This window comes from Microcaecilia unicolor, chromosome 1 (assembly GCF_901765095.1).
Source record: "Microcaecilia unicolor chromosome 1, aMicUni1.1, whole genome shotgun sequence".
NCBI classification, from domain to species: domain Eukaryota; kingdom Metazoa; phylum Chordata; class Amphibia; order Gymnophiona; family Siphonopidae; genus Microcaecilia; species Microcaecilia unicolor.
Genome location: NC_044031.1, coordinates 500513703 through 500535106, shown reverse-complemented (window position 1 = coordinate 500535106; position 21404 = coordinate 500513703). Strand labels below are relative to the sequence as shown.

The window sequence follows — 21404 nt, the reverse complement described above, 5'->3', positions numbered from 1 at the left end:
TGCGGTATGCCTGAGCTAGGTCTGAAAGGGGCGGAAAGAGAGTTTTTGTAGATTACTAAGTAGCAGCAATTTTCCAGATATGAGGAGAACCAGTCCAACACTGTATCAGAAATACTAATGGATTGAAGACAGTGCAAAAGAATCTGGTGATCTACCAAATCATAGGTCACGGAGAGATCAAGAGATAGTAATAGGAGAGATTTAGCCTGATCGCGGGTGCGATATATGAAGGAGGTAATACCTAATAGAGTTTTCTCAGTGCTATGGTATTGACAAAAGGCTGTTTGATTAGGATGTAAAACTTGCATTTTAGTAATGAAATCAACCAGTTGTGCGTGTACAACAGACAGAATCTTAGCAATAAAAGGGAGTTTAGCTATGGGATGATAGTTGTTGACGTTTATCGGTGAGGCAGCAGGACCTTTAATTTTAGGTCGTAAGATAGCTGACTTCCAATAGTCTAGCACTAAGCCCATAGCAAGGCTAAGGCAAACCATGGAATGGATAAAAGAAACCAAAGAGTCTATGGAACGTTTAAGAATGCAGGGTGGAATAGGGTCATCCAGCGATGTTGTAGTATTGAGCTGCTTAATAATTCTGCTAAGCTCTGTGGAAGACGATTGGGTGAATTGAGTCATGGTGCTATATAGGACAGATGTAAAGTGCGAGCAGGAAGAGAATGACTGAGGAGTAGGAAAAGATGATTGAACCATGGTTCCTGAAGGAAATTTGCTGCGTAGAGTAGTGATTTTATTCTCAAAATGTAGAAATAGCAACTGAGCAGATGGCACTTGCTCAGGGGAAGTAGGAGTGGGGCGAAAAGTGGTTAGCGATTTTAGGGTTTATAAAGAATAGAGGTATTGGGTGCTTTAGCAATTTTAGTAGTGAAATATTCCCTTTTAACTGTCAGGATGGCTAGCTTACATGAGTGACAATACTTTTAAAAATAGAAAGGCAGGTATTGGACAGGTGGCAACGCCACTCATTGGCTCTTTATTCAATTAAATTGCACACGCAAATTGGGCACACACCCAAATTTATGTACACAATTTATGGTGACATAGAATTAGCGGGATAGTGCATAAATATAAGGGTCATTGACATGGGCAGGGCATGGGAGGGCACTTAATCACACAATCTACAGAATACTATAAATTATTTTATTTATTGCATTTGTACCCCACATTTTCCCACCTATTTGCAGGCTCAATGTGGCTTACACAGTACCGTCAAAGGCATTTGCCCAGTCGGTGGATAACAAATACAAAGTTGTATAGTGATCGTATGATGTATAAGTGGAGGGTCGAAATGGATGAAGATTGCGTGTTGTTCTGTGCGATCATAGTCATGCTGTGTTGGTAGGTGAAGAGGGTTACGTGGGGTCATTGGGGTAGGCCTTTTTGAAGAGGTTGGGTTTTAGTGATTTCCTGAAGTTCAAGTGGTCGTGGACTGTTTTCACAACTTTTGGGAGCCCGTTCCATAGTTGTGCGCTTATGTAAGAGAAGCCGGCTGCATAAGTTGTTTTGTATTTCAGTCCTTTGCAATTTGGGTAGTGTAGGTTTAGGTAGGATCTTGATGATCTGACTTTGTTTCTTATTGGTAAGTCTATGAGGTCTGTCATGTATTCTGGGACTACGCCGTATATGATTTTGTGGACTAAGGTGCAATTTTGAAGATGATCCGTTCTTTGATTGGGAGCCAATGCAACTTTTCTCGGAGGGGTTTGGCACTTTCGAAGCGTGTTTTGCTGAATATCAGCCTGGCTGCTGTATTTTGGGCGCTCTGGAGTTTTTTAATGAGTTGTTCTTTGCAGCCCGCGTAGATTCCATTGCAATAATCAGCATGGTTTAGGACCATTGATTGCATTAGGTATCGAAAAGTTGCTCTTGGGAAGAAAGGTTTTAATCGTTTGAGCTTCCACATTGAATAGAACATTTTCTTTGTTACAGAGTTTACTTGACTGTCGAGGGTAAGGTTGCGATCGAGTATGACACCAAGTATTTTCAAACTGTCTGAGGTAGGGAGGGTATGTCCTGGAGTATTTATGTGTGCCTGTGCAGCATTTAGGTGCGTACAGTTGTGCTAGGTCTAAAGCTGATGTAACCGTGAGTACATAAATATAAGGTGTGCTGATACATTTTGTAACGGAATCTGGGATCCCAGATACTGTTATAGAATAGGATCTTACCACGCAACATCATGGTGACTGAAAAGAGGCACCCACTTATAGAATTGCCACCCTAGTGCCACTCCTCCTTCTTCCCATCCTATCTTCCTGAATAGATTGTAGCCCAGTATAACTGTATCCCAGTCATAATCCTGTGTGTGCCACATCTTTTCAGGTTATCTCGATAACGGTCAGATCAGTTAAGTAAAGCAAGTGGGAAAGCTGACAATGGGGTAGATAATCAGCCAGTGGCAGTGAGCATATTTTTAGTTGCCAGTGGTGTTTTCTTCCCAGATATTCAATGCTGGGCCATGTCCAGGCACTGGCATTGAATATCTGGGTTTATGTAGCCGGCTAGCTCTTTTGTGGTTAATTGCGATATTCAGCACTTAACTGCCTAAGTGATGCTGCATAAAGATAGGGCTGAATTTTATGCTACTTAATTTAGGTGGTTAAATGCTGAATATCAGCACTTAACTGCATAAGTGCCAATTCTACCCCCAGACTGTAGGCATAGCTAGGTACAGTATATAGTGCCCTATGTACACTATAAGAGGGGGAAGGGCAACAGTGTGTAAAGGTAGCTTTATTTGTATAAATACTCCCCCCCCCCCCCCCCCCCCCACACAAACACATTATACAAATCCGAGTTCTTTTGCTCTGGGAACTGACAAGCAAGGAAACAAGCCAATTATTATAAAAATAAAGGCTGTTTATGTATATGCAAATAAGAGAATAAAAGTGAAAATATGAGTAACTGCAAATTATATACAATTATAAGCGAATGCAAGATAACTCAGGAAAATGAAAGACAAATGCTTTTGTCAGAGAATAGGTCAGAGTGAATGCACATTAAACCCTGGATTATGCCGGAAACAGACCTCCTATCATTACCCTTTTAGCAATAACAGATCTGGTATACAAACTGGACGTAGATGAGGGCACCAGTTGAACAGCTGGATGCAGAAGATCCCTGGCAGGCACAGCAGTGCAGGCAGAGTAGATGGCTGGCAGTAACCTGAGTGATGTTACTTCAAGTCGGATGGAAAAACCAGCTTCCCTTCCCTTAGTTTCCAGTACTTTCTTGTACAGTTCTGGTGGAGGCAGAAGTCCTTGAAACTGGCAAGCTCAACCCCAGGTTCTGGATCTTCTGACCTGGACAATTTTTGCAAAGTCCTTTTGTATCAGCAAATTACAACTCCAAGGTCTCAGGCTCCAAATCGTCCGGTGACATGTCCTGTGGCCTTGATTTCATGCAAAGGCCCAGGTTCCGAAGTAGCTGAGTCACTGTGACTTGGAGTGCATGTCACTGAGTAAGAATGTTGTGAGATGATCACATTGGGCAATCTTTCCATAGGCCATCCTGTTTTGTTGATGCTGGACCTCAGTAGAATTGGGGGCACAGTTCATGCTGAATGTATGCATGACTTGAAATATCTGATGCTGTGAGATTGTTACAAAGTGCTCATTATAGTCACAGAGGCAGGGGTTTTTTAACCGGCTTTCAGTTTAACTGTCTGTGATGATATGCTTAGTTGGATATTTTGTTCATTTCTGGAGGCTGTACTTTCTGAAAAACATTGAGTGGATGGAAGCATAGGCGGTCGGTGGCCCAACTGTTTGGGGAGGCTAAAGGGGGTGGGGTTAGGGGTGGGGGTGGGGCCAGGGGTGGAGTTTAAATCCATAATTGTCTGATAACACATAGAAAAAATAAATAAATAAAAATAAATGTCACAATTAATACCTTTTATTAAATTTAGATATTAGATATGTATCATATGTCAAAGAATAAAGTGGTTGCTCAAAGCATATTCTAACCACAATCGCTCAACTGCAAAACACTAATCACAACTTTGTGCAAAAACACACTCAGAACCTTACTGTACCATAAATATTACACTGGGCAGAACCTAATACACCAATATACCACCTATACGGAAAATGCAGACCGTCAACAATATGAAACAAGGGATCATAATATCACAATTCTCATGTAGAGCCACAAAACACCCTAATTCATGTTTAATGTGGGATAAAATGCCATAAATAAGTAAATAAATATAAACGTTTAATGTTAAGCACCTGATTCTCAAAGTGGACATATTCCAAACACTGTAATGAAAATAAAATGATCGTTTCTACCTTTGTTGTCTGGTGACTTTTTCTGATCATGCTGGCCCAGTATCCGTTCTGCTGCTGCTCCAGTCTCTGCTTGTCTGCTATCTGTCCTCAGTGCAGGTCAGGAAGTCATCCTCCTTAAATATCTCCCTGGCAACCCAGGACACCTCCAGCCAACCCCCTCTGCTTTCCCAGCAGTAAGGTAAACAAACCATAAACCAATTTCTACAACTGCTAGAGGGCTTTCACTGCAGCTCCTGCTGTGAGGATGGAGGTAAATCAACAATTTAATCCCCTCAGAGCAGCTGGACTCCACAGCTGATCCATTCTGCTGCAGCAGGGGGGAGGCTTAGCCTCTCCAAGCCTCTTATACCGGGCGCCTATGGATGGAAGCAATTCAGAAAAAAGCTATCAAAGTGATACAAGGTCTGCAACATGAACCTTACAAAGCAAACCTTAAGACACTCAAAATGTTTTTGGTAGAGGACGGAAGGAAAAGGAAGGATATGTAAGGTGAAAAAAAAAGTTTTCTGAAAACTAGTGTGAGCAAGGACTGAAGTTAAATATAAATAATGTGTGAGTGGTCATTCTCAGTAATGAGACCTTGGCATTGCTGCCTTTAGTGTGTTGGGGCATTGAAGTATAAATAAGCCTGATTAGGCTACCATTCAAGCTCCCAAATACATCCTTGAGCTGACCATGTAAATATATATCAAATGTGTCCAAATAATAGTTGAAAAATGATAAATAAATGATGTCACTCCAACTGTGTGCCATACAATAAATAATGTCACATAACCAGTCTCCAGTATAAGAACCACAATGTACTAAAAGATCTGACACTACATACACTACAAAAGTGGAATCACAGCAGTTCTGGCATGTAAATGATAAGATCTACCCATGATTGGATTAGTCCATTCAGTGCATGTTAAAGATGTCCCACAAATACTGCAATGTCCACAAGTGGTATGACCTCTATTAGAATCCATGGTATCTGCTTGAACATAGAAATTAGAACTCATTAACCTGTCACAAAGGTTCTTTGGTCTAGTATAAGCTATACATGGTTCTTGTTTAAAAGCCTCATGAACAGCGGTATAGGCTAGTGTTTTTGAATGCTTTTACCAATCAGCAATGCACAGTCAGAAAAAGTTAACATACATACTTGTAACGTGGAGGGGAATAATCGAACGGCGCTGGCGAAATACATGGCCGGCGATGTATTTTGGCGGTGCCGCAAACAGCTGGCCAGACCCGTATATTCAAAAAAGATGGCCGGCCATCTTTTGTTTCGATAATACGGTTCCGGCCAGCCAAATGCATTGGATTTGGCCGGGGTTTGAGATGGCCGGCTTCGTTTTTTAGCGATAATGGAAAGTTATGTCAGCCATCTCAAACCCCGGCCAAATTCAAGGCATTTGGCCGTGGGAGGAGCCAGCATTTTTAGTGCACTGGCCCCCCTGACATGCCAGGACACCAACCGGGCTCCCTAGGGGTCACTGAGGTGGACTTCAGAAAAGCTCCCACGTGCATAGCTCCCTTACTTTGGGAGCTGAGCCCCCCAACCCCCCCCCCCAAAAAAAACCCACTACCCACAAATGTACTGCACCCACTAAAACTGCTCCAGGGACCTGCAAACAGCCTCTTGGACTTATTGCTGCTGTATAACTTTGGCACACCAGTTCACACCTGAAGACTAATCTTTCTGAAAAAGTCCTTTCTTGAAATAAGCACGTTTACTCACAGTTAACTGCAGATCAGAGGTTGTGCCCCACTGGCAAAGAGTCTCCTGGTACTAAGATTAGCAGTAGGTCAGAGCTGGCACAATGGTGTACAATGCCCTCTTTCAGCACCATTCAAGGTAAAAACTACGTTCTCTGACGTGGGTAACACAGGAAAGGGATCTAAAATTGTCTTACAAAAATGGCCACTACCGCATAGACTACAACAGGAAACAAAACAGGGCACACTCTGACCCAGTAAGCATGGGGAAAAGCAGAGTCTACCAACTACCAATACCTGTACCCACCACAATGCATTGCTGATGTGACTCTGCAGTGCAAATAACAGAAAAGGTGCCACACTCACCCCAGAGCCACATAACAAGCAGGCAAAGGCTGTCAGAGGACAGAACACATTCTGCTGTCATAGAGGTGAGTACGGCATTTGAGGCTGACATAGAGGCTGGCAAAAAAGTATTTGTAACCTGTTTTTTATGCTGGGACGGGGTTGGTGACCACTGGGGGAGTATGGAGAGGTCATCCCCGATTCCTTCCGGTGGTCATGTGGTCAGTTCGGGCACCTTTTTGAAGCTTGGACCTGAAAAAAAGGGACCAAGTAAAAGCGGCCAAATGCTCTTCATCGCCGGGGTTTTTTTTCCATTATGGGCTAAAGCCGGCCATTTCCTAACCCCGCCCATGTCCTGCCTTCGCGTCGCTGCCAACACGCCCCCTTGAACTTTCACTGGCTCTGCGACGGGAAAGCGGCGATGGTGTCAAAATAGCGGCTTTTGATTATACCGATTTGGCCGCTTTTGCGAGATCGCCGGTCATCTCCCGATTTGTGTCGGAAGATGGCCGGCGATCACTTTCGAAAATGAGCTGGATAGTAACATAGTAGATGATGGCAGAAACATGACGGCAGATAAAGGTCATATCACCCATCCAGTCTGCCCATCTTCTGTAACCCCTAATTCTGTTCGTAAGCAATCCCACATGCTTATCCCATGTCTTTTTAAATTCTGGAACAGTCCTCGACTCCACATCCACCGGGAGGCCATTCCATGCCTCCACCACCCTTTCTGTGAAATGATACTTCCTTAGATTACTAAATGCCCTTGAGATATTTAAACGTCTCTATCATGCCTCCTCTCTCCCTCCTCTCTTCCAGCGTATACATGTTGAGGTTCATAAGCCTGTCCCTATAATTTTTGCATTCAAGACCGCTTGCTAATTTTGTAGCCGCCATCTGGACTGACCCCATCCTGTTTATATCTTTCCGTAGGTGTGGTCTCCAGAACTGCACGCAGTACTCCAAATGAGGCCTCACCAGAGACTTATACAAAATCACCTCATTTTTCCTGCTGGTCATGCCTCTCTTTATGTACCCAAGCATATTTCTGGCTTTGACCATCACTTTTCCTACCTGTTTGGAAGCTTTAAGGTCATCAGATACAATCACCCCAAACTCCCACTCTTCCTTCGTACACTGAAGCACTTCACCCCTATACTGTGCCGTTCCCTCTGATTCTTGTGACCCAAGTGCATGACCCTGCATTTTTGGGGATTAAACCTTAGTTGCCAAATATCGGTCAATTCCTCCAGCTTATAAGGTTCATCCAGTCTGCCCAACATAGTATAAGGTATGATGTGATACTACATATGTATACTTGATCTTGATTTGTCTTTGCTATTTTCAGGGCATAGACCATAGAAGTCTACTCGGCACTGGCCTTGTTCTCCAACTACTGAAGTTGTCATCTAAGCCCCAATCCAGCCCATCCAATTCTGTCCAGCAACGATCAGGGCATAGACCATTGAAGTCTGCCCAGCATTGGCTTTGCTTCCCAATTACTGGTGTTACCATCTAATCACCGCTAAGCTTGTTTGGTTCCATGCCTTCTATACAGGATTCCTTTACGTTTATACCACGCATTTTTGAATTCCATTACCATTTTCATCTTCACCAACTTCCGTGGGAGAGCATTCCAGGTATCTACCACCCTCTCTGTGAAAAAGTACTTCCTGATATTATTCCTGAGTTGGCCCCCCTGCAACTTCAATTCATATCCTCTAGTTTTACCACTTTCCCATCCCTGGAAAAGGATTGTTTAAATATTTGAATGTCTGTATCTTATCACCCCTGTCTCTCCTTTCCTCCAGGGTATACATATTCAGATCCTCAAGTCTCTCCTCATACATCTTGTGGCACAAACTCCACATTATTTTCGTCACTTTTCTCTGTACCGCTTCAACTCTTTTTATATCCTTAGCAAGATATGGCCTCCAAAACTGAACATAATACTCCAAGTGGGGCCTCACCAAAGACTTGTACAGGGGCATCAACACCTCTTTTCTTCTGCTGGTTATACCCCTCTCTATGCAGCCTAGCATCATTCTGGCTGTGGCCACTGCCTTGTCGCATGGTGTCTGAGCATCTTAAGGTGATAAAACAATCACCCCCAAGGTCCCTCTCCTGAGCTGTGCGTATCAATCTCTCTCCTCCTATCTGGTGCATCTCCTTTGGATTTCTACACCCCAGGTGTACCACCCTGCACTTCTTAGCATTAAATTTTAACTATATAAAACCTATTAATTAAACTCTAGATAATTATATCAAATATTTTTTATTTAGTACAAATCAATAAACATGGACACATAAAACCATCACCAGCCACTCACACACAGATTTTTCATTAATAGTGAATCTAGCCCTATAAACAGGCCAGGTCTCAACTTGCTTAGTGTTCAATGAACTTTCCTTAATCAGCAACAAATGTCACTTTACTTCCCCTCTGCATGTCCTCAGGCCCTCTGGCCTCAGTTCATTCTTTACATCTCTGTCTTTATTACTGCAGGGAGGAGCATGAAACAGTTCCAAGTCACTTCAGCAAGCTGCCAGCCTTGTTGTGCATCAGCAATCAAAGCCTCATCACAGAAAACTGTAAATCCAGTGACAATAGATGTGTGAATGACTGAACTTTAGGTAACAGCATGGGATAATCTTCAGCTGCACTCCTCCATGTGGAATTGCATTTCACTAGTTGCTTCATCAGGAGGAGCAAACATATACCCTAAACGAAGTAAACATACACAAACCAATATGTATCCCTATTAACTACCGGACAGAAACAAAAAAAGGCAAAGATCTGCCACAGAAATAGCAAACCAAAAGAAAAAAAGCAGATAAAAAAAGTCAAAAAAAATAGAACAGGAGTGTAACAGAAGAAGTGGTTTATTACAAGGTTACCCGACGTGGCTACGTTTCGCCCTCAGGCTGGGTCAGGGGTACAAAAAACCACAAAATAAAAATACATAATGAATAAAACATAAACATTACATAGTATATTTTATAATAAAACATATCTAAAAACACAATCAAATCATATAAGATAAAACAGATCAAATCTAAAAACATAATACAATAAAATATATCAAATCAATATCAGTTAAAACATTCAGATTAAATATGCATGCAATAAAATAATAATTTTAATATAAGACATAAGATATCAACAAAAAATAATATCAACACAAAATATATATCAACAGAACTTCATAAGACAGATATGTGGAGATATACAACACTAAAATAACTGAATGACCATACATACTAAACATCACCTACCTAATAGGGGTATAAAGCAAAGTGAACCCCTAAAAGTAGTCATATAACCACCTAAAAAAATACAAAATAAAATAAATAAAATCTCACAATACTTGGTCTCAATCGCCGTCTCTTATGCGCTGGCTAGTGACACAAAGGAAGGGCGACAGACAAAAAGCTGGCAAGTACAGGCTACGACCAGAGGAAGAGAATGCAAACAAAGGCTACACAGAAACACAGGCAGCAGAGGCAGAGACCACAGGGAAAAAAGGGAAAGCCGAGGACAGAATGGGACACAGACTTTACAAGAGCAAAGCTCCACAGGAACACTCTAGGCTGTACCATACAGTGCTCAAATACACTAGGCTGTGCCACATCGCACTCAAGGGAAAAGGGAAGCCACTTGTAGGAACACTCTAGGCTGTACCACACAGCACTCAAGGGTAAAGGGAAGCCACCTATAGGAATACACAAGGCTGTGCTACACAGCAGACAAGGATAAAGGGAAACCACTTATAGGAATACACATGAATGTGACACTTAGCACACAAGGGTTAAGGGAATACACTCACAAGAATACACAAGGCTGTACCACAGAGTCAAATAACAGACACTTGAGACAAGGGGAAAAGCAAGCAGAGCAGAAAAGCTGCCTTTACATACACCAATCAAATAAGGAGCAAAATTCACAAGAAACAGGAGACAAACACAGCAGACAAAGCGTTAAAGCAAGCTAAAGGGAAGAGCTGCTTTAACACACAAGTCCAGAAGAAGGAGGGCATACACCGTAGTCAAAGGTTTAAAACTAACAAAGGAGAAAAACAAACAATGTTCCTACCAGAACTCAGCAGCACACAGAGACAGAGCAAACAGAGCACCCACAGCTGTACAGAAGTAAGTTAATCAAGGAAAGGAGCTAGGCTAGGGAATCAATCAAGTATACCCAGTTGTGGTGGAAGTCTGAATTGTGCTACTGGGGTAGGGATACCTTTGATTACTACCAAAGAGATACCCCATGATCCATATACCCTATTGTGGTGAGACTATCGCTAGGGGTCACTGGTGCCATTTTGAATCCAGCATCAGCGAGGGCAGGACTAACTGTGGATTGCTTCTATCCAGACCCCACTAAATCCTAGGGATTCATGAAGGGTAGGCATTGGAGGGGGCTAGTATGTAGGTAGGGGGCCTTCTGGGGGTGGCCCTTATCAAGTTGGGGTATTTTCAGGTGGGGTAGTTACATCTGAGGGGTTTCTGGGGGTGTTTGCATTGGGGGGGGGGGGATCTTGAATGAGGGGCCCATTGGGAAGGGGTACAACTTATGGGGGCCATTCAGGTGGGGTTTTTCATTTGCTGGGAGGGGGCTCAGGGGGTACCATGATTGAACTGTGGCCAGCCCATTTAAGCTGTGCCCAGGAGCATTGGCCTGTAGCTTTATTTCCTGATGCTCCCAGGAAGGTCAAATAACACTGGTGGCTCACAAGCAGTGCTATTCATTTACCACGGGAGTCAGTAACCTGCAGTATTGAGCTACCGCTGGTTGTTGACTCCCGTGGTAAGTCAAAGTGTGGTAAAAACTTGACTTTTACTATACCATGATAACTATCCCCCTTAATGTGCACTGATTTCATATTTGTTTAACAGTTTTAAGGCACTTTTTCAACAATTTTATTAAAACGGATGTGAGACCCAAAAGCTGGAAAAAGGAGAAACAAATGAAAATATTTTCCCTTTGCATATTCCTAATTGTTGGCGTTGTGCCAAAAATGTTGCTAACCCCTAGTTTATACCATAGGGTTGCTATTCTAAAGTGAATTGTGTATCTCTGCACCACTTTTAATAATGATATTTGTAACAATGGTTTTGATATGCAGATCCTCTTCTGCGTGATTATTGGGTGTATGAAGGTTCTCTTACTATCCCACCGTGCAGTGAAGGTGTCACTTGGATTCTGTTCCGATACCCTTTGACGATATCTCAAACACAGGTAACAACTGCACTTAGAATAACATTATAGGTAGACATGTGCTCAAAGCTTACCCAATGCAAATATTGACAGGGGTGTTATATATCACAGCCCTTCAGAGAAGTGCATGTCATTTTAGGTAAAGGTTAAAGCTTTTGAGTCTATCTAAGCTAGGTAAAGGTCAGAAATGAAAAATCTCTCTCTCTATATATGTATATATTTATATTTAACAATTCTCTTTGATCTGTTTTTGAAATAAATCTTTACCAGTGCAAAAAGGGAAAATCAATGTGTAAAACAAACTGAAACTACTGTGATAGGCTAGTTCTCAAATGTCGTTGATTTTTGATAGTAATAGAATAAAGACAGGTGTTAGATTCTGAAGGGACATGAGAGTACTCCATCACACCTTGGGAAAAAAGAGCAAAGGTTGCTGATTAGCTGTTTTTCTTTTTATGTCCTATTCCATTTTTATTCTTTCCAACCCAGTGGAAATGTGAAAAATTATTCACAAAGTGATGAGAATGTCTGTCTGTCCATTTGGGGGGGGGGGGGGGGGGGGGGGGGGGGGAATTGAACAGAATGTGAAGAAACTTGGCATGTGGGAAAAACTGGTAAAAAGACACATCAAGTTCAAAAATAGGCCAAATTGGCCCAGGGGTTTCTTAGAAATAAGCACCCCTTCCACAAAAAAATAGTCCAATGCATTTTTTCAAGAGAAGGAGTTCTAGCTTCTGTAGCACAGAAACTTACATAAAATGAAACACCAATTATGGAATTCCTCATTCCTGTTCTCTATACTCAACTGGTGGATATATGATTTTGGTGCTAGTCATTAGCCTTTTGGACACAAACACTGTGCTGCTGTCGCTGAGTGTTGAGTTATCTGCTATTCACAATTCTCCATATTGGTTTTTGCATTCACATTAAGTTGTGACCCCCTGAGGAAGGCATATTGCCGAAACATGGTCCATGTTGGGTCTGGAGTGTTTATGCAATCTTTATTGGAGAATAAAACTTTTTATCTTGAAGATATTGGACTTCTATTAGTTCTTTGAACTTCTTCCGTTCACTTTGTGCTTGTCTGTTCGATTGTTGTGGAAGCATTCGTCCTTTCTTTTTTTTTTTGGTTTGACTCACAACATGGTATATCAAATCCATCATGACCTTCCCTATCTCTTCTACTCCCATATATGCCTTTGTCCATTGACAAAGGTTCTACCTCTTTTGCCTTTATTTCTTCAGATACTTGTTTGATGAACCATGTTGGTTTCCTTTTCCTCTTCCTTACATAAAGATCTGTTGCCATTTTATAGCTCCTTTTAGCTTGGACCACTGACTTTCCAATTCTCTTATATCTTCTCATCCTGTGAGCTCTTTCTTTAGGTATTCCCTCATTTTACTAATGTCAGCATGTTTGAAATCCAGGACTTTGAGTTTTTATGTGTTTATGCTCAACTTTAGCTCCTATATCGAAGCATACAGTGTGATGATCACTACTACTCATGGTGGGCATCCACTCATATTTTTCCCCACAAGACCATAAAATTAATCATAAAAATTATATCCTTTGCTGCAAATTCTGTTTCTATAATGGTATGAATGGACCATATTTCCCTCTGCCTGTAACTACAGGTATACATCATAATAAATACCAGCAATAATAAGTGAATATGCCAATAAGCAACAGCCAGAATATATAAATTACTCATTCTTCAATATCAACACAGCTTATGCAACTCATTCAATCAAAAGTACATATGGGGGCCTGTTTACTAAAGGGCACTAATATTTAGCACTTAACTTAAGTTTTGCTACTAAAGTAAGGTATGGTAGGTGCAAAACCTGTGCAGTAAATGTTGGGGGCATGGTCAGAATCTGCCTCACCTTTATTGCATGGGCAGACAGTTCTGGGGCCTGTGTCATATGCTTTGGTAGATAGCATGGGTACACCCGTGCTATAGGCCGAGGCATGTAATATGGGGCACGCACCAATAAAAAGAAACCCCCACACATAGTGACACAATGCAATCCCCTCAGAGCACATAACCCTCAAGACTCTCACAGTTAAGAATTCCCTCTTAAGACTCCCAAATTCTCTCCAAATCATTCTCTTCTGATGAAGACCCCACACTTAAGCAAGTCCCCATTATTCAAGCTCCTCCCAGAAAAGATAACAATCCACTGCTTTTCCCAGTCACCCAGGACTTGCCCAGGGGTATCTGTGGTTAAATAGTGGATGGGCCAGGAGCAGTCCCCCTCCAGTCCTGCCCTGTAGCTGCCTGCAATACCATAAGAATAATGTCATGGGGCATAGCTGCCATTTTGAACCCAGGAACCAAGAGAGCAGAGTGGAAGAGGACCAATCTTACCCCATCCACTAGATGATCAGGGATACTCCAGAGTAATTCCTGGGGGTCAGGGGTGAGAGAGGGTGGGCTGTGATCTTTGCTGGGGGGTTTGGAATATGGAGAGGCTTGCATTGGTGGGGGTACTATTGAGTGGCGAGTCTTTACTTTGAGGAACTTGACATAGGGGGTTCTTGAGAAGGAGCTCTTAGCTGGATGGAATGGGTATGCAATCAGGGGATGTCAGGTGATATTTTTATCTATGGGCAGCAGCCACGCTACCTGACTACCAGTAATATGGATGCATTTAATGCCATCTTGTCAGGTGACATTAAGGAAACCCAAGCTATCAGTAGCAAAGATAGCATATGCATCCTGCCCTATCTCTGCACATAACCTACCAGAATTCTGCCCCATCCACTCTAAACAGCACAGGAGTTTTACCATGCTCATTGATTTTGGTGCACTACTGCAGGCTAACACGTGCACTAACTGCTTAGTGTGATTAGTAAACAGACTTTATAATGTGCACAAAGTTGCACATGAAGGAGTGCACAAAGGGGCATGGACCTTAGTTGTGCCCCTTCATCAGCATGCCTTGCCAAGTGCAGGCTTTATTAAGGAGGAAGGTGAGAGATAATGACATCACCAGTATGGGTGGAAAATGGAGCTCACTGTATTCTTCACAAGGAGGGTAATTGTATACATGGGCACTATGGGCAGGTGGCTACATTTCTTTATAGGCTTATAGCATAATTCACCAAATGCACATGCCTACATTATAAATGTCTGTGCCTATATTTTGCAAGTTCATGCGCTAAATATAGTATTTTATAATTTTTATGTATAGTCTCTCTTTCCAAACTCTGCTCATATGCATACTCATCATCAAAGTACACACCATCATATTACAAGAGGCCATTAACAAGCATAAATAACTAAAGTACTAGTATTTATCTGCATTCTTAGCACCTAAATCCAGGCTTAAAATTATCCCCCAAAAGTGCTTGTTGAAAGTAATATAAAAATCAGTTGTGGATTCCAGTTTGATCTTCTTTCCAGTAAGATAAAGGGCAAGGAATCTAGTCCCATCTACCACATGAGCACAGGCTTTATTCACAAGGAATGTGCATGTAAAACATTTTTAGTTTGGTTTATTTTTGGATCACTTTTTCTTTTGTTTTGAACATTTTTTGATCATGAAAGTTCATTTGGTTGATTTCATTTCATTAAAGTCAACAGGGAAAGTGATGGATTCTATTTTTGGTTCAGACATTGGGGGGGTTTTCATCCAAGTTTTAGGGAATTGCTGCAGAGCAGCAGTATCCCCAAGACATGATGAATAGCATGAACACCCCAAGGCACTGAAAAGGGGTGAAAGACACCAACAGTGGAGTGAACAGCCCAAACAACCAAGAGGGGGGAGAAAGTGGTGCAGTTTCCCATTTGGATGAATCTCAATGCAAAACGTGGACAAAGTCATGAGACTGGAAGAAACCCTGAGATACTAAAGGAATTCAGAGAGATCCACTGAAAGATATGAGTAACAAATGCCTAGAGATAGGAGAAGTTCCATGTGACTGAAAAAAGGCAGATGTGGTCTTCACAAAAGTGGAACCAAAGAAGAGGTAGGAAATTATAGGCTGGTAAGCCTCATCTCGGTGAGGAATACTGGAACAGTAGAAAGCTTTTTATAGTCCGGTGAGCTTCAAGATCCAAAGCAACATGGTTGTGACCTGATTTGCTACAACCTTATTTGGTATCCTAATGAGGTGAATGGGAAAAGGAGGGGTGTAAATGCCCATATTAATCTAGCTCCGAGTTTGCACCCGAGACAATAGAGGTGAAGTTTCTTGCCCACAGAGTCAGTGGGTTTTGAAGGTCAGTGTTCTAGTTCTCAGCCTGCTGCTTTAACCTCTAGGCTACTGATCTTTAATCCAGCAACTAGAACCCTCCTAGCTGGTTTGAAAACATGAAAGCAAACCATTAGAGCTGTTATTACATGATGGCTAAGCTGCCTGGTTTAATATATACAGTATATTTTTTTATCTAAGAAAATGATTTATTTTGTCATTTCAGATAGAGGAGTTTAGAAGACTGAAAACACATGTTAAAGGTGCAGATCTTCAGGATGGCTGTGAAGGGATATTGGGAGATAACTTTAGACCAACCCAGCCACTTAGTGATAGAATCATCAGAGCAGCATTTCAGTAGCAGAAGACAACAAATTGAATTCATCATTCAGGTATCAAAGTGCTCAGCAAAAGAAAAATACGAAAACTGATTATCAATGTTAGATGAAAAAACTGGTCCGTCAATTTAGACATTCTTTATTTTAGTTTCAATTATTTCTAATAATTTCTATTTGTTGTTTTGGCCATCACTACACTCTGAGTAGTGTGTTTCAATTTATTGTTCATAGTAATTCCTAGATCCTTTTCTGGTGGGTGGAACCTAGCATTATGTAGCTATAGGTTTGATGATTTTTCCCTATGTGATTCAATTTGCACTATGCACATCAAATATCATGTGCTACTCTTCCACACTCTTACGATCCACTTGCGATTTAAAAACTTTGAATAATATTGATATTTGCAATTCTGATCACCTCACTAGGGGTCCCTTTTACTAAGCAGCGCTAAAAAGTGGCCAGTGCTATCCCCAGCTCGGGTCTTTCCTGCTTACTGAGACCACTTGTAGTGCGGCAGTAAAATGGCCCCATTTTTTCCTATTAATGGCCACCTACTAATTTCTCCATTAGCACATGGCCATTAGCATATGAGCCCTTACTGCCACCTATTTTGTAGGTGGTAAAGGCTCACACACTAATTAGTTAGCGTTGGAAATGTAGCTGCGCTAACCGCTTAGCACGGAACACGCCTACTCTCTGCCCCCAGACATGCCTGCCTGCAGCGCTAAAATACATTCAATTTTTTAGTGCGTGGGTAATGTGTGCCAATTCTAAAACTACTGCAGGGCACCTGAGTGCTCCCCATGGTAGTACTTTTTAACCTGTGGTAAACACACGTTAGTTGTTCTTATTTCTAGATCAATTATAAATATGTTAGAAAGTATCACTCCCAGGACAGATCCCTTGGGCATTTCACTGTTTATCTTTCTTCACTGAGAAAATTCACTATTTAGCCCAATTCGCTGTATTCTGTCTTATGGGTTCCCGGTTCAAAATAGGATATTGCCTTCTATCCGATGGCATTTTAATTTCTTTAGGAACCTCTCATGAAGGATTTTGGTAAACACCTTCTGAAAATCAAGATATGCCATTTCCTTGTCATCAAGCAGATGCAGCCATTACAGATGGGTTGTGTCCATCAACCAGTAGAGGGAGATAGAGAGCACACTTTTTTCAGTGCCTCATACCAGCTTGCTCCACTGCCTCTCTTCAGTATTCTCTATCTCCCCTAGCAGAGTGGCTGCAGCTTCTTCGAGGTCCATCTAAAATCTGCCTGGAGGTTGCTCCTGTGCTTTTGCCAGTTGTTAGCAGGGGTGTTGGAGGCTATAGCAGCTTCACTTTAAAGGCACATAGGTTCGCCCTTTCCCTGCCTTACCCATACCTCCGTGGATGTGGACACATTGCTTAGCTTTCCCTGTCCTTCCCCAACAACAGTGGATGCAGGCACATAGGTTCGCCCTTTCCCTGCCTTTCCCACTCACCTGAGCCTCCGGAGTTCTATTTACCTCTGCTTTCCTCACAGCGTTAAAAAAAAAAAAAGGAACAGAGGTTTTTCCTTGCCTTTTTCTGTGGGACCGGAGCTGTGATACTCGGTCCAGTGAGGTAAGAGTGTTTTCTGATTCCTCCGGGGTGGGCCCGCGATCGGGGCGATTTTGGCGCAAACCGCCATTTTGAATTTTACCGCCGTTTTTGGCGATGGCTGCGGAGACAGTAAAGCACTGTTCCAAGTGTAGCAAGCGCAGATCAGCAGCGGGGCTCTGTAAATCGTGCTGTACAGGCGTTAGAGCCGGCCCGAGCATGGCGAGCGATGATTCTTCGCGCTCTGAGCTGGCAGCGGGCGCCATTTTGAATTTACCACATGGCGCGACCTCCGCTGAGACGGAGAGTCCTGAGCCCAGGGGGAGGCCTCAGAGTGAGGCTGATATGGGAGCTACTAGCCCCGGCAGAGATCCGGGTGCCCAGGGTGAGTTTTTCTCCCCTGATTTTGTCTTATTAATGCATAAAGCATACATGCTTAAAAGAGCTCTCCCACAAAGCCCGGCATGGGCCTCTTCTAATGCCCCCCCGGTGGATTCTAGCCTGGGTATGCCCTCTGAGGCGTTATTCCCTGATAATTGGCAGAATATGAAGCGCAGAAGGGCTCATTCCCCTTCAGAGAGTGCTGCACCTCCATTTTCCCCCCCGTGGTCGGGCTGCGAGGTTTCGGAGGACTCTGGCAGGCCTTCATGGTCTGAGGAGCCAGAGTCTGGTGCAGAAGTGACTCAGGATCTGGACGATCCCTCCGCGGTGAGGATTTTCCACCGTGATGAGCTGCCAGCGCTTATTTCTGATGCCCTGCAGGCTCTCTCTATTGAGGACCCTGCCAGTGGCACAGCCTCCTCTGTGAATCCTAGGATGGCTAGTACCAAAAAGCCTGCTCGAGCCTTTCCTTTGCATGACTCCATCCAAGAGCTTATTTCGGCTCAATGGGCTGACCCCGAGGGACCTTTGAAAGTTTCCAGGGCTATGGGGAAATTATACCCTCTGAGTGAGGAGCATATGGCTCGCTTTGCTATGCCTAAAGTGGATGCCCTAGTCACAGCTGTGACAAAGAGAACTACCCTCCCTGTTGAAGGAGGTGTTGCCCTGAAGGATATTCAAGACCGTAGACTGGAATCAGCACTTAAACAGTCATTTGAAATTGCAGGTCTCACTATTCGGGCATCTGCATGCAGTTGTTATGCTGCTAGAGCCTGCCTGGCTTGGTTACAACAGGCAGTGGAACAGCCCGGTGATGGAGCGGAGCCCTTTTCAGATGTGGCTCTGTGGATGGAGTCGGCCTTGTCCTTTCTTGCTGACGCCCTTTATGATATTGTCAGAGCTTCGGCTAAACACATGGCAGTAGCAGTGGCGGCTCGCCGTCTTCTTTGGCTACGGCATTGGGCGGCGGACATGGCCTCTAAGCAAAGGTTGGTGAAGTTGCCCTTTCAACGCCCCTGTAAGAGACGTGTTTGTGGAGTCCCGATGCAGTTCTGCCGCCAAACGGGCGGCGGTAGAGGAGACTTTACAAGGTCTGATTCAGATAGGGACCGTGTCCCCGGTACCTCCCGCCGAACACGGCTGCGGCCGCTACTCCATCTACTTTGTGGTGCCGCGAAAAGGAGGGTCTTTTCGCCCTATTCTGGACTTAAAAGAATTAAACAAGTCCCTGAGAGTGCGGCATTTTCACATGGAAACCCTGCGCTCCGTCATTGCGGCGGTACAGCCAGGAGAGTTTCTCACGTCTCTGGACCTGAAAGAAGCTTACTTCCACATTCCAATTTGGCCCCCGCACCAGAAGTTTCTGAGGTTTGTGGTGATGGGAAAGCATTTCCAGTTCCGGGCCTTGCCTTTTGGCCTTGCCACAGCTCCCCGCACCTTTTCGAAGGTTATGGTGGTAGTAGCTGCCTTTCTAAGGCGAGAGGGTATTCGGGTTCACCCGTACCTGGACGACTGGCTCATTCGAGCAAACTCTGCTGCAGAGAGTCAGCATGTAACAGCCAGAGTGGTCTCAGTACTTCAATCTCTGGGCTGGGTTGTGAATTTGGCCAAAAGTCACCTGACTCCCTCGCAGTCTCTAGAATATTTGGGGGCCAGGTTCGACACAGCCTCGGGGTATGTGTACCTACCCCAGCAAAGGCGGTGCAAGCTTCAGAATCAGGTCCGTCTGCTCCTGAGGATGCCCCCCCCCCGCGAGCTTGGGACATTGTCCAGCTGCATGGATCGATGACGGCCACCATGGAACTGGTGCCCTGGGCGAGAGCGCACCTGAGACCTCTACAGTATGCTCTACTCCAAAGATGGTCTCCAGTATCTCAGGATTACCAATGCAGACTCTCTTGGCTCCCTGCGGCCCGACTCAGCATGGAGTGGTGGCTCTCAGACAGCATGCTGCGGCGAGGAATGCTGCTGGCGCTCCCCGATTGGTGCCTAGTGGTGACAGATGCCAGTCTGAAAGGCTGGGGCGCACATTGCAAGGGGAAGCATGCCCAGGGTCTATGGACACCCGAAGAGTCGGAGTGGTCCATCAACCGCTTAGAGTTGAAAGCGGTGTTTCAGGCGCTTCTGGCCTTTCAAGTGACCCTGGAAGGATTGGCTGTCAGAGTGATGTCGGACAACACGACAGCAGTGGCCTACATAAATCGACAAAGCGGCACTCAGTGCAGAACTCTAGCCGTGCAGGCCGAAAAAATTTGCCACTGGGCCGAGCTGCATCTACAGTTTCTGTCAGCAGCTCACATTGCAGGTCAGAGCAACGTGCAAGCCGATTATCTAAGCAGGCATCAGATCGATCCAGCGGAGTGGGAACTTGCAGACGAAGTGTTTCTGCAGATATGTGCCAAGTGGGGCAAGCCCGTGATCGATCTAATGGCGACAAGCACCAATGCCAAAGTCCCATGCTTCTTCAGCAGACAGAGAGATCCTCGCGCGGTGGGGTTGGATGCCTTGGCTCAACCCTGGCCTCCGGGCCTACTGTATGTGTTCCCTCTGTGGCCCTTGATAGGGCAAGTGCTCCTGCGGATTCGGCTGCATCCAGGAGAAGTGGTTCTCGTCGCCCCGGATTGGCCCAGGAGGCCTTGGTATGCGGACCTCCGACAGATGCTCGTAGAGGATCCCCTTCAGTTACCTCTGGTTCCCAACCTGTTGTCACAGGGTCCGGTGACCATGGAGGATGCCGGCCGATTTGGTCTTATGGCCTGGCGATTGAGAGGGCGCAATTGAGAGGCAGAGGCTATTCCAATAAAGTAATTACCACTCTCCTGCAAGCCCGCAAGCGTTCCACGTCCGTGGCTTATGCCAGGATTTGGCGCCAGTTTGAAGTCTGGTGTGCTTCCAGAGAGATCACACCCCTGTGAGCTCCTGTCTCGCCGATTCTGGACTTTTTGCAGGATGGTGTACAAAAAGGCTTGGCCTATAATTCCCTGCAGGTGCAAGTGGCAGCGTTGGCCTCCCTGCGTGGCAAGGTTGAAGGCGTGTCTTTAGCTGCTCATCCGGATGAGGCACGGTTTCTTAGAGGGGTGCTTCGGCTCCGTCCTCCCGTGCGTGCACCTTGTCCAGCTTGGAACCTGGGGCTAGTGCTGAAGGCCCTTCAGGGTGCTCCCTTTGAACCGCTTCGGCGTGCTTCAGAGAAAGATTTGACACTGAAGGCCGTCTTGTTAGTGGCCATTACTTCGGCGAGACGGGTGTCAGAGCTCCAGGTGCTGTCCTGTAGAGACCCTTTTCTGCAGTTTCAGAGTCCGGGGTCACGGTTCAGACCGTACCTTCCTC

The 21404-nt window shown here is 44.3% G+C and overlaps 1 protein-coding gene across 2 annotated transcripts in view; it reads left to right on the top strand.

Annotated features, from left to right (window-relative positions):
* The window catches only part of CA8 (carbonic anhydrase 8), a 181482-nt gene that overhangs the window by 111778 nt on the left and 48300 nt on the right, over positions 1-21404 (top strand). The window contains exons 7-8 of one of the 2 annotated variants that reach the window (XM_030214814.1): positions 11488-11600; positions 16007-16172. In XM_030214814.1, coding sequence (XP_030070674.1) covers positions 11488-11600; positions 16007-16141 — 248 coding nt within the window. In that variant the 3' untranslated portion in view covers positions 16142-16172. The remainder of the gene's footprint in view (positions 1-11487; positions 11601-16006; positions 16173-21404) is intronic. The other variant, XM_030214821.1, reaches the window with a different exon arrangement.